The sequence below is a fragment of the Cryptomeria japonica genome, chromosome 1 (genome assembly GCF_030272615.1).
Source record: "Cryptomeria japonica chromosome 1, Sugi_1.0, whole genome shotgun sequence".
In the NCBI taxonomy this organism is placed as follows: domain Eukaryota; kingdom Viridiplantae; phylum Streptophyta; class Pinopsida; order Cupressales; family Cupressaceae; genus Cryptomeria; species Cryptomeria japonica.
The window spans coordinates 358,838,565-358,854,234 of NC_081405.1; the positions used below are offsets into that span (position 1 = coordinate 358,838,565).

The window sequence follows — 15,670 nt, forward strand, 5'->3', positions numbered from 1 at the left end:
TTGTCCCCATCCTTTTGTTAACATGTTCATTTACATTCACCCTATTTCCTTATAGATTACACTTATGTATACACATACTTTTGTACACACTTTACAAACTTTGATTTGGCCCCTTTCATGTTATTGGATAATCTTGTGGTGATAGGAGGATCCCCATAGTACATGGACTCATCCTCCCCAAATTTAAATTTTGAAATTTAGGTTTTATTGATTAGTGTCTATATCCTTCTTGTCTAGGTCCAATAAAATATGAGTTTGCAAAATGTGTTAGGATGAGTTTCGATTGAAAAGACTAGTTCATGACCATAAACCCATGTTGGAAATATACATATAGAACCATGTAAATTTGAAAACACTTTACTGACTAAGAGACATTATTTGAGAATACGCATCTAACAAATCTCTAATCTATTATAAAAATATATAATTATTCTTTGATCTCAACAAACAAAAATTATTTCACACACATGAAATTTTATAGTAAAAATGAATCAGAAAGATTGAATGAATAAAATAAATAATTATAATTATATAATTTATCAATTTCAACTAACAAAACTTAATCTTACTCATGTGCATGTAAATATTACTGGTTTAAAGAAACTCAACAAAACAAAAAATTATAAATATTAAATAAATGAAATATATAAATTATAATTGTATAACTTATAATCCCAGCTAATAAAATAAAAGTTTTTTTTCTCAACAAATATGAATTGAATGATATTCACACAATTAGTATAATGCAAAGATCTTACCTTCTCAATGATTATTTTGATCATAATAATAAATTTCTACATACATATATATCTTTTAACATTTGATATTGGTATTGTTGAACTTGGAGAGATTTAAATAGATTGTCTTATGTCAATTGAAGGATCGAATGAGACAAAATATATACACACATAAATTCTTATATAATAGAGTAAAATAGAGTTTATATTTCCAACAAATATGGTATAAATCAAAATAATTGTGTCCAACACTCCATTTGCATTTGCAGATGTTTAGTCGAACACCAATGGCATGTGTCTATCACTGGATTAAAAAAGCCTTTCCTTGTAATTATATAGAGTCATTTTCTTGGAATGTATCAATGTTGTTGAACAATTTTGCATTGCCTTTCATTTGAAGGAAATAGCTTAGAATCTCTTGAATGCATAGCTAAATCAGAATGGGTAAGACTGTTGTGAACCTCCATCTTTTTGTAGCTGCATTCATTTGGGCTTCTTTACCACTATCATATTCAAAATTTACTAGAGATTTTGCATTGAAATTCCTTGAAAATGCAAGGGAAGAAAATCTGAAAGCATTATCAGTCAAAGAAATGACAGTAAATTATAGAAGATGCAATGCATATGATCATATCTATGTTGATCAGTCTGGATCTGGGAATTACACAACAGTACAGGAGGCAATAGATTCAGTGCCAAATGATAATATGCAGAGGACTATCATACATATTAAGTCAGGAACATATCTGTTAGTTTTCCTCAACTTGAGCTCAGTACAACTATTAGAGATCTTTTTCATTATGGGTAAATTAATATGTTCATTCTCCATTATAAATTAATGGGTATGTGATTGAGTGATTACAGAGAAAAAGTATTTATTGGAAGAAGGAAAAGCAAGGTGAGCTTACATGGAGATGGTGCAAACAGTACACATATAGGATGGAATGACACAGCTGGAAGTGCAGGAAATAGTACTAGCCATAGTGCATCGGTTAGTATTGAAGCCCCAGATTTCATTGCCAAAGATATCAGCTTTCATGTAAGATTACTTCAAATTCTTGCCCTCTAATTATTGCTGCATTTCTTTAGAAATCAATTAGTGTTTGATGAGAGAACTTTTTTGGGAAATTGCCAACAATAAAGAATAAGAAAATGATAATTAGTTCCCCAAGGTGATGTGTAGTGCCTGCCCCGTGTCTCCAGAGATTCGAACCCTCGACCGCCAAATTGACAAGTGTTATGTATTTATGTTTTTTCTGGAGGTCAATATTCTTTGCATGCGCTGAGTCATGGGGATTTCTTTCCAATTGTCAGTTGAATCAACAGTAAATCTGATTCCCCTGGTTCTCTGCTGGAATCAAGAATCCTTCCTTTTCATTAATGAAGTTAACCATTAAGATAAGCTCCATTACTTTTCATTGTATGAACAATGTTCTACGGTACATTATATTTAATTTTAATTTTTTAAACGTTTCATTTATGATATAAACATTCAATAACATTATTTTAATGGGATTTAATTTTGATGGCAAGGATAACATCATTATTTAATTATTATATTATATCGATGTTATTTAATTATTATATTATATCAATATTGACTTTTAAGTATTATTTTGAGATGATAAGATAGCTTATTTTTTAATAATTGAAATTGTAAAATCATATTTTTCTTATGGTAAATAAGTTTTGTTTGAATAAAATGTAATGGCACATGTATTATTTGGTTGTTGAATTTTTTATTTTTTTGATCAATAAACGACATAGCCAAAAAAGTTCATATTAAAGGAAAAAGTTCCAGAATTACAAAAAAATTTAACAGTCTGATTGGCCTTCTAGGCCTGCCATAGCAGAAGAAAATTTCTTGATTAGAGCTAATTTCAATCCACAAAATAACCGAAGAGTTCATCATAAACTTAGCAAACATCATATTAGTCTGAGAATATCAACATTACATCTTCGTACGAAATTTCAAAAAACTTATAAAAAAAAATCTCTACAAGCAAATTCATATCATTTTCTTTTATCACACCACTCCTAGGATGAAGACCTAGGATGGGAGCTGGATTGTGTTGAGACACGACCACACTCTCTGCCCCGACCCCTTCCTCGACCATGTCCTCAACCACATCCTTGGCTATTCTAGCCTTGACCACTTTCTTCGCCTCTCTGCAGATGAACTGAAGTGTTTCCATTTCGATTGAGGGTCTCTTCTTCTTCTTTAGGAATGAGTCCAAACCATTTAAGATAGCAAAAGCTTGGTATTCTTCCTCCTTTTCCTTGTCCTCAACATAGAAAACTTCCATTTGAGCAAAACATATGCCACAACAACAATTTCCCTATGTTTCATGAGGGTTGGACCCTTGAGGTCTAAAAGAAGAGGGTAGAATGTTAATGATTCTTCTGAGTCCATGACTAAAGCTAGATCCCCAGGCCATAGGAGTCTAGTCCCATACACAACATACCCTAAAACTTTACCTAAGCCAACCAAGAGGTCCAAACTGAAAAGATGGGTAGCCAACTCTTTCACCTCTACCTTGGGCACATGATTATCTAGCAAGGAGGCCACAAATCTTGAGTAAATTTGAGTATTATCCCTTTAATACTCGTTTCTATCGAGATGACCCCTTCCCAAGACCATTTTAACTACCAAAATGACCAAAGCCTTTGTAGTATGAATAAGCCTCTTCAATCTTTGATTTGTGATTTCCTTAAAATTCGCTTGTCTATTAGAACTTGCTAAAGAAACCAGAGTGTCAATGCCAAAACATGAGACTGGGTCCGGAAATACCCTAATAATAAATTTTGAGGAGCTAGCCATTATCAATTATCTAATGCAAGGGAAATTTTTGCTCTCTTAAAACCAAACCGGACCTCTAAAAATGAAAGCTCAACTAAGGCAGAAATGAAAGGAGAGAAGAAAGAAGCAGCCAAATTGAGTTGCAAAAATTGATGTGATTGCTCTCATTAAAGGCTAACCATCATCCCTGCAACCAACCTACCACATTAATTGCATTTTGCTTTGAGGTAAGAAACTCGCCAGTTTAAAAAAAAAATTAAATTAAATTATCTGCCAAGTGGCTAATACCAATGCCTAGTTAGTGGATGTAGGAAATCTCTTCGCACTTCAAAAGGCACTAGCTTAGATTGTTGGAGATTTTGGCAGGCTGGTTAATTCCAACAGTACTTGACATTAAGACTACTTGTCTAAAATTATGAAGGTGGAAAATCAAAGACTTTGAAGTTGATGAAATCTTTGCCATTTTAAACATCATTCTATCTAAGTTTTATCAACTTTAAGTATAGAGATGACGCGATGTCAAAATTGCCAAAATGCTCTTGTTGAGAGTGAGAATAGATGGGAAACTTGGATTTCTCTAGATTTTCTGCCATTATTCAAGTGCTAGCTTGAGTGGCACCTACCTTATTTAATATGACCAGATACTGTGATATCTCGGCTGCCAACTCCTCATTCCGCGAGACCACATTCATGTGCATAATGAGCTGGCGACACGATTAATATTCTCTATGAAGGAATCCATTATGTTTTTGTGAGTTTATAACCAATGATTGATGTGGATATTTTTATTCAATATCATAGATAAGTTTGCAACTTCTTATTTTTTCATTATATATCTTATGAATATTCGACACAAAGAAAGTTACAAAGCAGGAAGGACCAACTACCTTGCAATTAAAGTTACAAAGCAGGAAGGACCAACTACCTTGCAAAGAAAGGAACACTGCACAGTCCTATCATTATCCACTAGATGATCCAACATGTGAGACAATTCTGAAGATAATTGTTCCCTATCCTCAATATTCTAACCCTGCAGTTAATCAGAAGCTCATTTGACTAGACAATCTGCTACTCCATTCGACTCCCTAGGAATGTGAATAAAAGTAATAGATTCCAAAGAGCCACACAACAAAAAAATATGTCTAATAGCCACAACTAAGTGCCAAATGACATTTTCTAGTTGCTACTCAATCAACAAAGTCACCACCACCTGAGAATTAGATCACAAATAATCCTTTGCTAACCCAGAACACAACAATACTCTACAACATACAAAATGGATAGAGCCTCCATAAAATTATTCATATGAAGACCCTTATAAATTGAGAAAATAAACTAGACATCTCCAAAACAATTGCACACTACTCTACCAATACTAGCATGACCAAGATTCCCCTAAAAATAACCATCAATATTAATTTCTAAAACTCCATGAGGAGGAGGGATCCAATGACCCTCCTGATTAATCTTCTGTAAAGGATGTCTACATCAATTCCTCATGACCTACCTAACACTCCTCACCCCAAGAGAAGTAACATCTCCCTGAGGAGGAAAATTGAACTAATTGCAAATAATAACCTCTCTAAGATCCACACCTCCAACAAAGTCACACTTTGCCAAGACAGTCTCACAAATAGAAAAATAATTTTCCACCACAAGTGTTGAACAACCATTATAGCATCATAAAAAATCCTACAATTCCTCTCCAACCAAATATGTCGGATGATGAAACTAGGCCCAAGAGCCCAAACAATCTGAAGAAAATAAGTCTTAATAAGAGGCTTACCCCAGTGGGCCCAAAACTCAACCAAAGAGGAGACATGCTAGAAAGCCTAATTCCACACACCCTGCCACAAGTGTTGAATCTCCTTGGAGAAAGAGCACTAAAAGAAAAGATGAGAAACACACTCCTCACTTTTAAGACATAGAATGCAGATAGAGGGACCAAGAAAGCCCTACTTGCATAAAGTATCCCAAGTAAGACATCGATTTTGAACCACCAACCACATGAAAAAGTTGCACTTGGCCCAAGAAAATACGTTTCCACAAAGACACCTCTATACCTCCAACTAGCTGTCTATCAAGCTCCAAGTACCCTGCAACCATAAAATACTTACCAAGTGAGTCTCTCCCTAGGATAGAATATCCTGCTCCTCCAAAGATTTGCACTCCTGAGAAACAAGAATCTGAGCCAACTCTTTTCAAGAATCTACTAACCCCCTTGGAAGCCATTCACAAAAATCCGTCCATCTGTAACCAGTAGCCAACTCTAGATTTTGAACAATCTTATTTAATGTGCTACATATCCCAACCAATAGCAGTAAAACTATCACAAAGGGTTTGAAGGAGTGAATACATGGAGTGGTGCAGGAGCATCTAGCACAAGATGGCCACCATGAGGCCAAATTGGTAATGGGTTAAGGTTTTTGAGTTTTTGTCATGAATAAGGTCTTGAAAGACCATCTTTCATGTAATAAGGTCCTTGAGACCAAATTGTAGTGTTTGGATTCAAGTTGAGGTCCTGATTGTTTCATTATGGTCAAAATTACCATTATAAGGTAAAAGTGTACTTAAGACATCCAATGGGATGATCCACCATGTATGAGAGGTTCTTGGGTCTAATAGCATGTATTCATCATGGTTTGAAGCCATATAGGGTCCATTTTAAGTTTTGGGTTGGGTTAGGCAAAAGTTGTCTATAATGACAAATGTTGTCATAAGCAATTTTTGCACATCAATTGGTGATTAGTTGATTGTTTGTTGATATGACTTCAAAATTCAGTTATTAAGGAGGCACTCTCCATGACCAAGGGTTGGTTGGACATTGTAACTAAGCACAATCAATGAATATCTCAGTTTTACTCTACAATTTTTGAATTCTTTAATGTTACAGACTGTTATATTTTGAATTTTTGCTCACCATAACTAGCTCACTTGCTTGGGAAGGATTTTGAATGTGTTAGAGGAGTTAATCTTCTTCAATTTCCATTTGGTTTCATCTTATTTCATTATGTATTGTAAAATGTTAATCTTAGAGGATCCGGTTAATACTGAGAGGGAGGGTGAATCGGTATTAGCAACAATTTGAAATTAGAAACTTAGACTCATTAAACTTTCACCAAATCAAACATAGACCAACACTAGAGTCATTTACCAATATCGATAACTGTTGAACCTAGCCTAGCCTGGTTAAGAGCTCACAAAGGTGCCCTATTAGGAGCAAACCCTGTCAGGAGTCACCCAGTTAAGGGATTTACCTCAGCCCTATTAGGAGCTTTAATCTGTTAGGATCAACCTCGAGCTTTAATCTGTTAGGATCAACCTCGCAAGAGGATTTAGAACTCAGATGTTGAGTCACCCTGTTAGGGGATTTACAATGTGAGGCCTATCAGGACCTATCCGATTAAGGGATGTTATCTGCTGCAATTGTTAGGGAACAACAGTGAATGATCTATGTATATCACTCAACTGCTTGCTTGATCAGGTCCAATTAAGCTCTAAGTCTGCAACACTCTGGCAGATCTTCTCACACTTTGGTTCAGCTTCATACACTTCTCAAAATCATCGACACAACAAACATCGACTGCATTTCAACTAGGTCAACAACAAAACCCTAAGACTTACAACATAGATCATCACAGATCTTTACAACTCATTACAGATCATCATGTGGATCATTACAATCAATTACAAATCAATATCAACCATTGAGTAATCATAACTCATCACAACAACTTGATCTGATACAAAGTCAAACCCTTAGCACATTTTGTTAAGCACTTTGCATATTCCCATGAAATTCCATCTTGATCATGCTAAAACATAATTCAAACACTTCACGCGGGTTGTGCCACGTCATCACCAACATGTTAACTTGATGTGGATCACCGCCAAATGAAAAAACATTACCAGTTAAGAGAATTATTTACCGGTCCTTAAACCCTTCTTAAACCCTAGAAAAAACTTAGCATAAATTATAAACATAGCTTCTGATTGTAACAACATGATGCGGTTCTAGTCAGATACATGTTACAATGATAAAAACTAACATTCAAAACCACAAAGCCTCAATCATCACCAACCGCCAGATACAATCAAAATATTTCCTCATTTATCGGTTAAGGTCCTAATTCCCAATTTATTAATTCTTTACTTATAAGCTCTTTCCGGTAGACCAAAAAGATTTAGATGACAACATAAATAAACATCAGTAGACATGAATAAACATTAGTTTCCATAAATGACAACACAAATAACTGATCAAAGTCATCCATCATGCAATCTCAATCTCTTCATCACAATGTCATCACAAATAGTCTTTTACCGTTTCGGTCATCATTATCCATCTGCATCAGTTATTCCAATCATGCCAACATAAAAGTTATAACCAAATTGGTGAAAACTGTCAAAACCCTAGTCTAGGGTAACTCGAGGCATTCTAAAATGCATTAGGGGTCATTTCCATATTGATAAATCCATGTCAAGGCATGGGATGACCCTTACAACCATGTATTTTGTTTTCCTAATCATTGTGGGTCCCATGATATGGTTGGTACATGCTAGGGAAGACTCAAGGACTAATTTTTGTGTCTCAGACTGATAAGACAATGAGATGATGAGTTTTGGGTGGTGTGAATGGAATAATCAGGCTTTGGAAGAGTTAGTGGAAGTCTAGAAGGGTGTGTGTAGACATCACAAACATTTTCCAAGGGTTGGCAATGCCAAATACCCAAGCCAAAGAAGGAAGATGATGAATGTCTTAATGACAATGCTTTAGACTAGGGTAGTGTAGCAATGGGTTGAAATAATCCAAGTGGAAAGGGGTGTAAGCAAGGGGCTTTTTAATGAGTTTTCTGTCAAGAAAGAGAGAAGAAGGGGTGCAAAATCTTTGTGATAAGCATTTGGAGTATTGGGAAGGGGGTTTGTCCCTTGAAAGTGTGACTATCCCAAGCATACATGGTTGTCTTAATAGGACAGTCTTGCAGGAGTAGGATACTTTGTGACCTTTAGGATGGTTGGGATGGTAAATCATGGTCTTTGGCTATGAAAAATACTTCCCTTGAAGTTGTCATGCAAAACCTTGGAATGGTATGTACCCATTTGGCATTGGGAGTTGTGTCTAAGAGCCATTAGAAGACCTAGTTGAGGGTTGATTGTGTGAGTAAGGTTTGAGGGTGTTGGTGGTGTTTGGATTTTGGAGAGCTGGGAATTGGGACTTAGACATGTTGGTTTGTCCTATTTGAATGTATGCCAGTGGTTGGTTGAGGGTTGGTGAGTAAGGGAGTCCCTATGGGGTGTTGTAGCCTTGTGAGTAACTAATGACCTTGTGAGGGAACTTGTGAGTAAGTGAAGGGTTGTCACCTAATTGGATAGGTGAGTTGGGAGAAAGATCTCCCCTAGTGATTGGGTATGTGGATGATCTGCATCATGGAGAGAATTGAAGGATTACCATCTAAAGAATCAAGACAAAAAAGAGCCTTTGAGCCCTTAATATAGATCCAAAAAAGACCACTCTTAATGAGTTGTGCCCTGATTTTTAGAGTGTGCCAAATCATAGAGCCTCTACCCTCAAAATGATAATGAGAAAAATCTCAAATATTAACTCCTCTTAAATACTTATGAGTGAGGATGCAAGTCAAACCTGATTTTGATTGGTAGACCATTTCTTATATAATTTGGCTGCAAGAACTTGCCCATTCAAAATAGCATAATGAAGACCAAGGCCCCCCTCTTTCTTGGGCTAACACATAGACTCCCACTTAACTAAGATCCACTTAGAAGATGCAAATTACCACTCTAAAGGATTTGGTTTGAGAGAATCAAATTCCTTGAGGAAATACACATGAGCCACTTGAACAAAACACTGATAAATAGGAAGAGCTTGGATCATAAATTGAAGAAGAGTCACCCTAGTAGCAGTAGATAGCCACTAGCAAGTCTAGTGATTAACCTTTTGATGTAGCTTGTCCCACAAGTCCCACTAGTACAACATAAGTTTCCTTCCAATAGCTAAATGGATAACCAAATACAACATGGGAAGAGAACCAATTTGAAACGTCAAAATATTGGCACCTTATTTGAATAGGTGCAAGATTATGATTAAAATAGATAGAAGATTTGTGCTCACTAACTTTTGGACCCAAAGTAGCTAAATAAATATCCAACATTTGGATGAAAGATTTAACTTCGTGAAGATGAGCAACCTCTATAAGAGTGGTATCATCCACAAACTAGAGATGAGAATGTTTGCGCAACCCATTACCCTAGCTCCAACCCTAAAACGTCAAAATATTGGCACCTTAATTGAATAGACTTAGGATTATGATTAAAATAGATAGAATATTTGTTCTCATTGACTTTCGGACCCAAAGTATCTAAATAAATATCCAACATTTGCATGAAAGATTTAGCTTCATGAAGATGAGCAACCTCTATAAGAGCGGTATCATCCACAAACTAGAGATGAGAATGTTTACGCAACCCATTACCCCAGCTCCAACCCTGAAGCAAGCCTTGGGAAACCTAAGACTTAATAAATCTACCCAAGCCCTCAGCCATAATAAAAAACAAATAAGAAGAGAGAGAGAGAGAGAGAGAGAGAGAGAGAGAGAGAGAGAGAGAGAGAGAGAGAGAGAGAGAGAGAGAGAGAGAGAGAGAGAGAGAGAGAGAGAGAGAGAGAGAGAGAGAGAGAGAGAGGGTCCCCTCAACGAAGGCCTCTATAAGTTCCAAATAACTCAGAAGGCTCACCATTGATAAGAATAGATAAAGACAAAGTAGTAACACAGCTCATCATCCAACTGACTGACTCCTTACTAAAATAAAAGGCTATGATAATTTTATGTAAAAAGTTCCACTTAACTCTATCATATGCTTTTTCCATATCTAGTTTTATAAACATACATTTCTCCTTAGACACCAGCATAGAGTGAATGACTTCACAAGCAACCACCACTCCATCCAAAATTTGTCTCCCAACCACTAAACCCCCTGGCTCATCCAAAATCAAAGATGGGAGCCAAATTTTGAGCCACTCTGCAATCAATTTAGTAATGATTTTTTACACCACATTGCAAAGAGAAATGGGCCTAAATAAATCAAACCTATTAGATCCTCCCCTTTTAGGAATAAGAGCAAGAAAGTTATAATTCAAGGCTCAAAGCATTTGTTTGCTACCAAGAGATTCTCGGACCACCTTCAGCAAATTGAGTTTAATAATGTCCTAAAATTCCTAAAATTTTTTTATAGGAAACCAATCCAAACCATGAGTCTTTCCCTTAGGCATCCCAAAAACAACCTCTTCCAGATGAGACAAAGAGATCTAGTGGATGAGAGATTCATTCATCTAATTTATGACTAAAGAGGGAATACAAGCTAGAATCAAATTCTCCTCATCTTTAGCAGGAGGCGAATCTTCATAAAAAAGAGCGAAGTAGAACAATGTAGCCTCATGAGACAACACCTGTAGACAAGTCAATTGAATGTCATTTGAGTTAACTAAAGAGAAAATATAACTCCTATTCTGATGAGCTTAAATATAATTATGGGAAAAAGTCATGTTTCTATTACCTTCCTGAAGCCAACCATTCCAAGCCTTTTGCTTCCAAAAAATCTCCTTGCAAATTCCCACTCCTCCAACTCCCTAACAACCTAGGACTCAACTCTGCCTAAATCCTTTGAGAAACCATAATCTCAAATTTGGTGAGTGATAACATCAAGGCACTCTTGAATATTCCTCTTCATAGCATGAAGGTTACCATAGCACAATCTATTCCATTGTTTAAGATGAAATTTCACAAGCTGCAATTTCTTAACAAAGTTATACATAGTAGTACCAAAGGCACGGCCTCCATCTCTCCACCACTGGACCATTAAGTCATAAAGGGAATAATCATGAAGGCACATAGTTGAAACTTGAAAGGAGGATTCGTAGGGAATCTAAAATAAATTATTAAAAATTATTTGGCCAATGATCAGAACACCTCTTATCAAGGATCTCAAAACTTGTAATCAAGCTACCACCCACCTGGTAGCAAGAAACCATAAATCTATCTAAAAATTCATAAATAGCTTCTTCTCCACATTGTCTATTAGTCAGAGTGTAGACCCCATTAGATCATTTAACATTAATTAAATCAAGGAGGTCCATATTATCATGAAAGAGATCAGCAGAAGAACCCAATCTAGCCAACTAGCCCCCCCTTTTCTCTGCTAAACTTAACATAGAATTAAAATCACCAACTATAGCCCAAGGAAGATTAGGAGAACATGACTGAACATACCCTATATGAGACCAAAGGAGATTTTTCCCTTGAATATCAATTAGAGCATACACATTAGTAACTAGAGTAATTTCCTTAGTTTCCAAGCTAGAGGTTTCCATAGAAAGAGTGGACTGACTAGATATCCACCAAAGAGGAACAATCTTTGTCAGGTCCCAAAAAAGGGCTAGACCTTCAGAACAACCCATGGAACCAATTCATTGGCACTAACCAAAATGCTAAATAGAAGGAGCATGTTGAAGAATGCAATCAACTAAAATATTAGTCCCTTGGATACAAAAGATATCCAAAGACTAAACTACAACCAAATCATGAATAGCCTTTTCTCAGTTGATTTTATTAAACCCCCTTAGATTCCAAGAGAGAATAATCATTTAATATATTGGGAAAAGTGAGCATCAATGGGCTTTGCTGACCTAGATTCAACCAACACATTCCCAACTAATTTTATCTTCTCCTAAACCTTCTTGCAACCACCTTTGGAAGAATTCTCAAATGAAATTTTCTTAAGGGGTTGTTGTTACAAGCCCAAAGCTTGAGAAGAACCATTACCATTACTAGATTCCAACACCTCCTTGGGAAAATTTCCCATGACAATATCATCCTATAGGACACTGTAGTTAGTTGGATTTCACAAGTCAAGGCCACTGGGAGCACCTGAGGATTTTGTAGGTCTTGCAAAGATGAGAAATCCTAAACAATCCTCTTCTCCTGTACAATATCCTTACTCATGGTAGTATCCCTAGAAGACACATCGATTTGAATCCCTTGTTCCAAGGCCAAATTTTCCAAAACTTTGAAATAGTTGAAGTCAAAATTTTGCCTATCCCTATAAGACCTCTTTTGACCCCTTCCCTTAGCATGAGTTTCAACTAGCACAAAACCATCCTTAAGCGAACCACCATCCACCATAGGGGATTTTATTTTGTCCCCTTTATCCACTTTTGGAGCTAGAGAAGAAGGATAATTATTAGCATCAGTAGCGTTATGTACCCTAGGAGATTGTCTCTGAATGGATCCATACTCATGAAAAATCTAACATTGAAAAGGAAGAGACTCATAATCTAACTATTGAACTCAAGACAAAGAGCCTAGGAAAAATTCTAATGAATCCAACAAGGGATTATTTAGACCAAAATAAACACAAATACAAGAAAAAGTAAATACCTTTTTATAGAGGCTTTGTTGAGCTATTGTAGTTGATTTCCCAAGAAGAGAAACAATCCTTTGCAAAATATCCTATCTCCAAAACTCCAACAGAAGCCATGGAAGATGAACCCAAATATGAACCCTCGAGGGAAACTCTTTAGCTGAGTTGAAACCCACATGCCAGGGTTTTATGAACAAGCCTACATGATTATAAAAGTCCCTCCCTCGAAAACCTAATTCCTATTAGCCATGCTAGAAAAAACAACCATGAAATAACTATTCACAACCAACATAATCTCCATATCACCCCTAGCATGCCAAGAACAATGGATCCAAGATCCCAACGCTGACAAAAAAATAAATATCTTAAGAAATTTACAAATTAGAGAATGTTTACTGCAATAAGAGACATCCTCCATATTCGATTCCGAAGAAATGACCAGAATTTGACAATCTTGACTCCTTAGCAAACAACCATTCACTTTCTTAAGTTTGGCACCTTCACCCACATAAAATGAGATGGAATTTGTGTGTAAGAGTCTTATGGCTATTGAGTTACCTTTAAATCTCTAGTTGGTGGTACTCGTGTGAAGAGCTTGCTCTGCAAGTATATTGTATTATATGTCCTTTATTTCTGAATAATATATCGGGCAACTTTTGAAGTGTGGGGTTTTTCTCCTGAAAGGGTTTTCTCCACGTAAATCACTATGTTGTGGTATGCATGCCATTATGTCTATTTCTATTAAGTTTTTGTATTTGTTGTAACTATCTGTAAAAGTTTTTGCATTATCCTCCTCTCAAGGTTAGTGTAGGAATTTGTTCCGCTACTTAACTTCCTTACAAGAGGAACTTCCAACACACCAACCATTGATCCAATCACCAAGTCTATTTACAAAACCATTGAAATAACATGCAAACCACTTGCATGTGCTTGCACACCCTTCCAACGTAAGCAACACCCCTAACGAACCCCAAAACCCACCCCAGATTAAAAAAAATAGTAGAAAAAAATTGTAGGTCATGCTAAACCCTAGCTTGCATGCTCATATAAAGCCCCTATTCACAAAATTTTTTCTATTTCTGCTCTAACCCTTGCACCGAATAATCAAGTTATAATGGGAGAATTTAAAAAAAAAATTATTTGATTTTTTTTTTAAATAAAAAAAAAAAATCTTAATTTGTTCAAAAACCTTCCCTTCATTAGGTTTCCTATTGTGAGAAAAACATAAGAAGAAGAAGAAGAAGAAGAAGAAGATGAAGAAGATGACCATCGATTGAAGCCACTAGCCATCCATTGGTAGGGAGTATGTGAATACGAGGTTTGGGAACAATGAGAAGAAGAGTCACATCCACAATGGAGGCCACAGGGTAGAGACCAATCATGGGAGGTAGAAGGATTGGTAAGAGGATCCAAAGGTACTCTAGAAACTATACAAGGAGAATTTCCCCAATGCTCTAGAAGGGTTTGAAGGTGGGCCACCTCCAGTGCAACCTTGTTGGCTTGCACTTGAAATTGAAGCATCACATTATTACATACATTGAAATTTGCAACACAAGGACCTGCAAGATCAAACAACAAACAAGATCACCTTCCAAAAATGAGAGTTGTACAAAAGAATGGTATATTACTCAAAAACAAAGAATACAAATGAAATACAATTGTACAATGAGGTTCTTATACAAAAATCTTAGAGATGCCCTATGCTAAATTTAGGAAAACTAAAGCTCAAGTATGAGGAGATAAATTATTATCAACTCTAGCTGAACTAGATATACAAAAGATAAACTAGAAGAAAGCACTCCTAAGTGAACTTAAGTAAAAAAGCAAAAAAAAATATAACTAGTTGTGAAAAAGCAACTAATAGCTAAATATGTTCTAACACCCCCCCATAAGTGAAACTTAGGGCGAGTAAAAATTATCTAAATGCACGAATGTAGAAATGAATCCCAACAAAAAAAAGACCTAATTAGGTACCCATGGACAAAGCAATGAATTCTCTCTAAGCAGAGAAAAGAAGAAAAATCATGTGGGGAAAAATCACTCTAAAAGAAAGAGATGCAATACATGAAAAAAAACATGGACTAATAAAAAAGGAAGGCCTCAGAAAGACCTCCCAAGGACAACTTCCTTCACAAAAGTACAATCAAGATTCCCCCCATAGGAGAGAAAAGAAAAAATGATGTATCCCCCTCATAAGAGAGAAGCTCCAATGTCAAAGATGAAGACTTGATGATGAATGCTAAAGATGTTCCAAGAGTGGCAAACCATGTGTCTTCCCTTAGGAAGAAGCAAATCTATTGGCCAAGGCTGAAGAAACTCCATGAAAGGAGATGGAAGGAGTGATCTCAATATCTGTGCCATGTAAGACTTCTCAACTATCCACATGTCTTAATTTTATCATATGTTAGATCAATTGAAGAAAATACAAACAATTGTGAAGATACTTGATGAGAAATCTTTGGAGGCACTAAAGATGGGATGATAGAAATTCTCAAACTACTATCAAATAGGAAGTGAAGAACATCAAATATGTCTCCAATTTCTGCAATGTGTGACTCAACATATAGCCCTACAATATCTAGCAAGAAGTCGTCCCACAAAGCTGAAACTGAAAGGTTACAATCAACTTGTTGAACTGAATTAATAGGGGCTATGTATGAGCCAATACTAATTTGATCAAGAATAGTAGAAGATGATGAAGAAT

The 15,670-nt window shown here is 36.0% G+C and overlaps 1 protein-coding gene across 2 annotated transcripts in view; it reads left to right on the plus strand.

The window, feature by feature from the left end:
- The first annotated feature begins 1,113 nt into the window (after nt 1-1,113).
- LOC131069075 (probable pectinesterase 15) overlaps nt 1,114-15,670 on the plus strand; it is a 30,811-nt gene continuing 16,254 nt past the window's right edge. The window contains exons 1-2 of one of the 2 annotated variants that reach the window (XM_058004383.2): nt 1,114-1,485; nt 1,602-1,776. In XM_058004383.2, coding sequence (XP_057860366.2) covers nt 1,178-1,485; nt 1,602-1,776 — 483 coding nt within the window. In that variant the 5' untranslated portion in view covers nt 1,114-1,177. The remainder of the gene's footprint in view (nt 1,486-1,601; nt 1,777-15,670) is intronic. The other variant, XM_058004384.2, reaches the window with a different exon arrangement.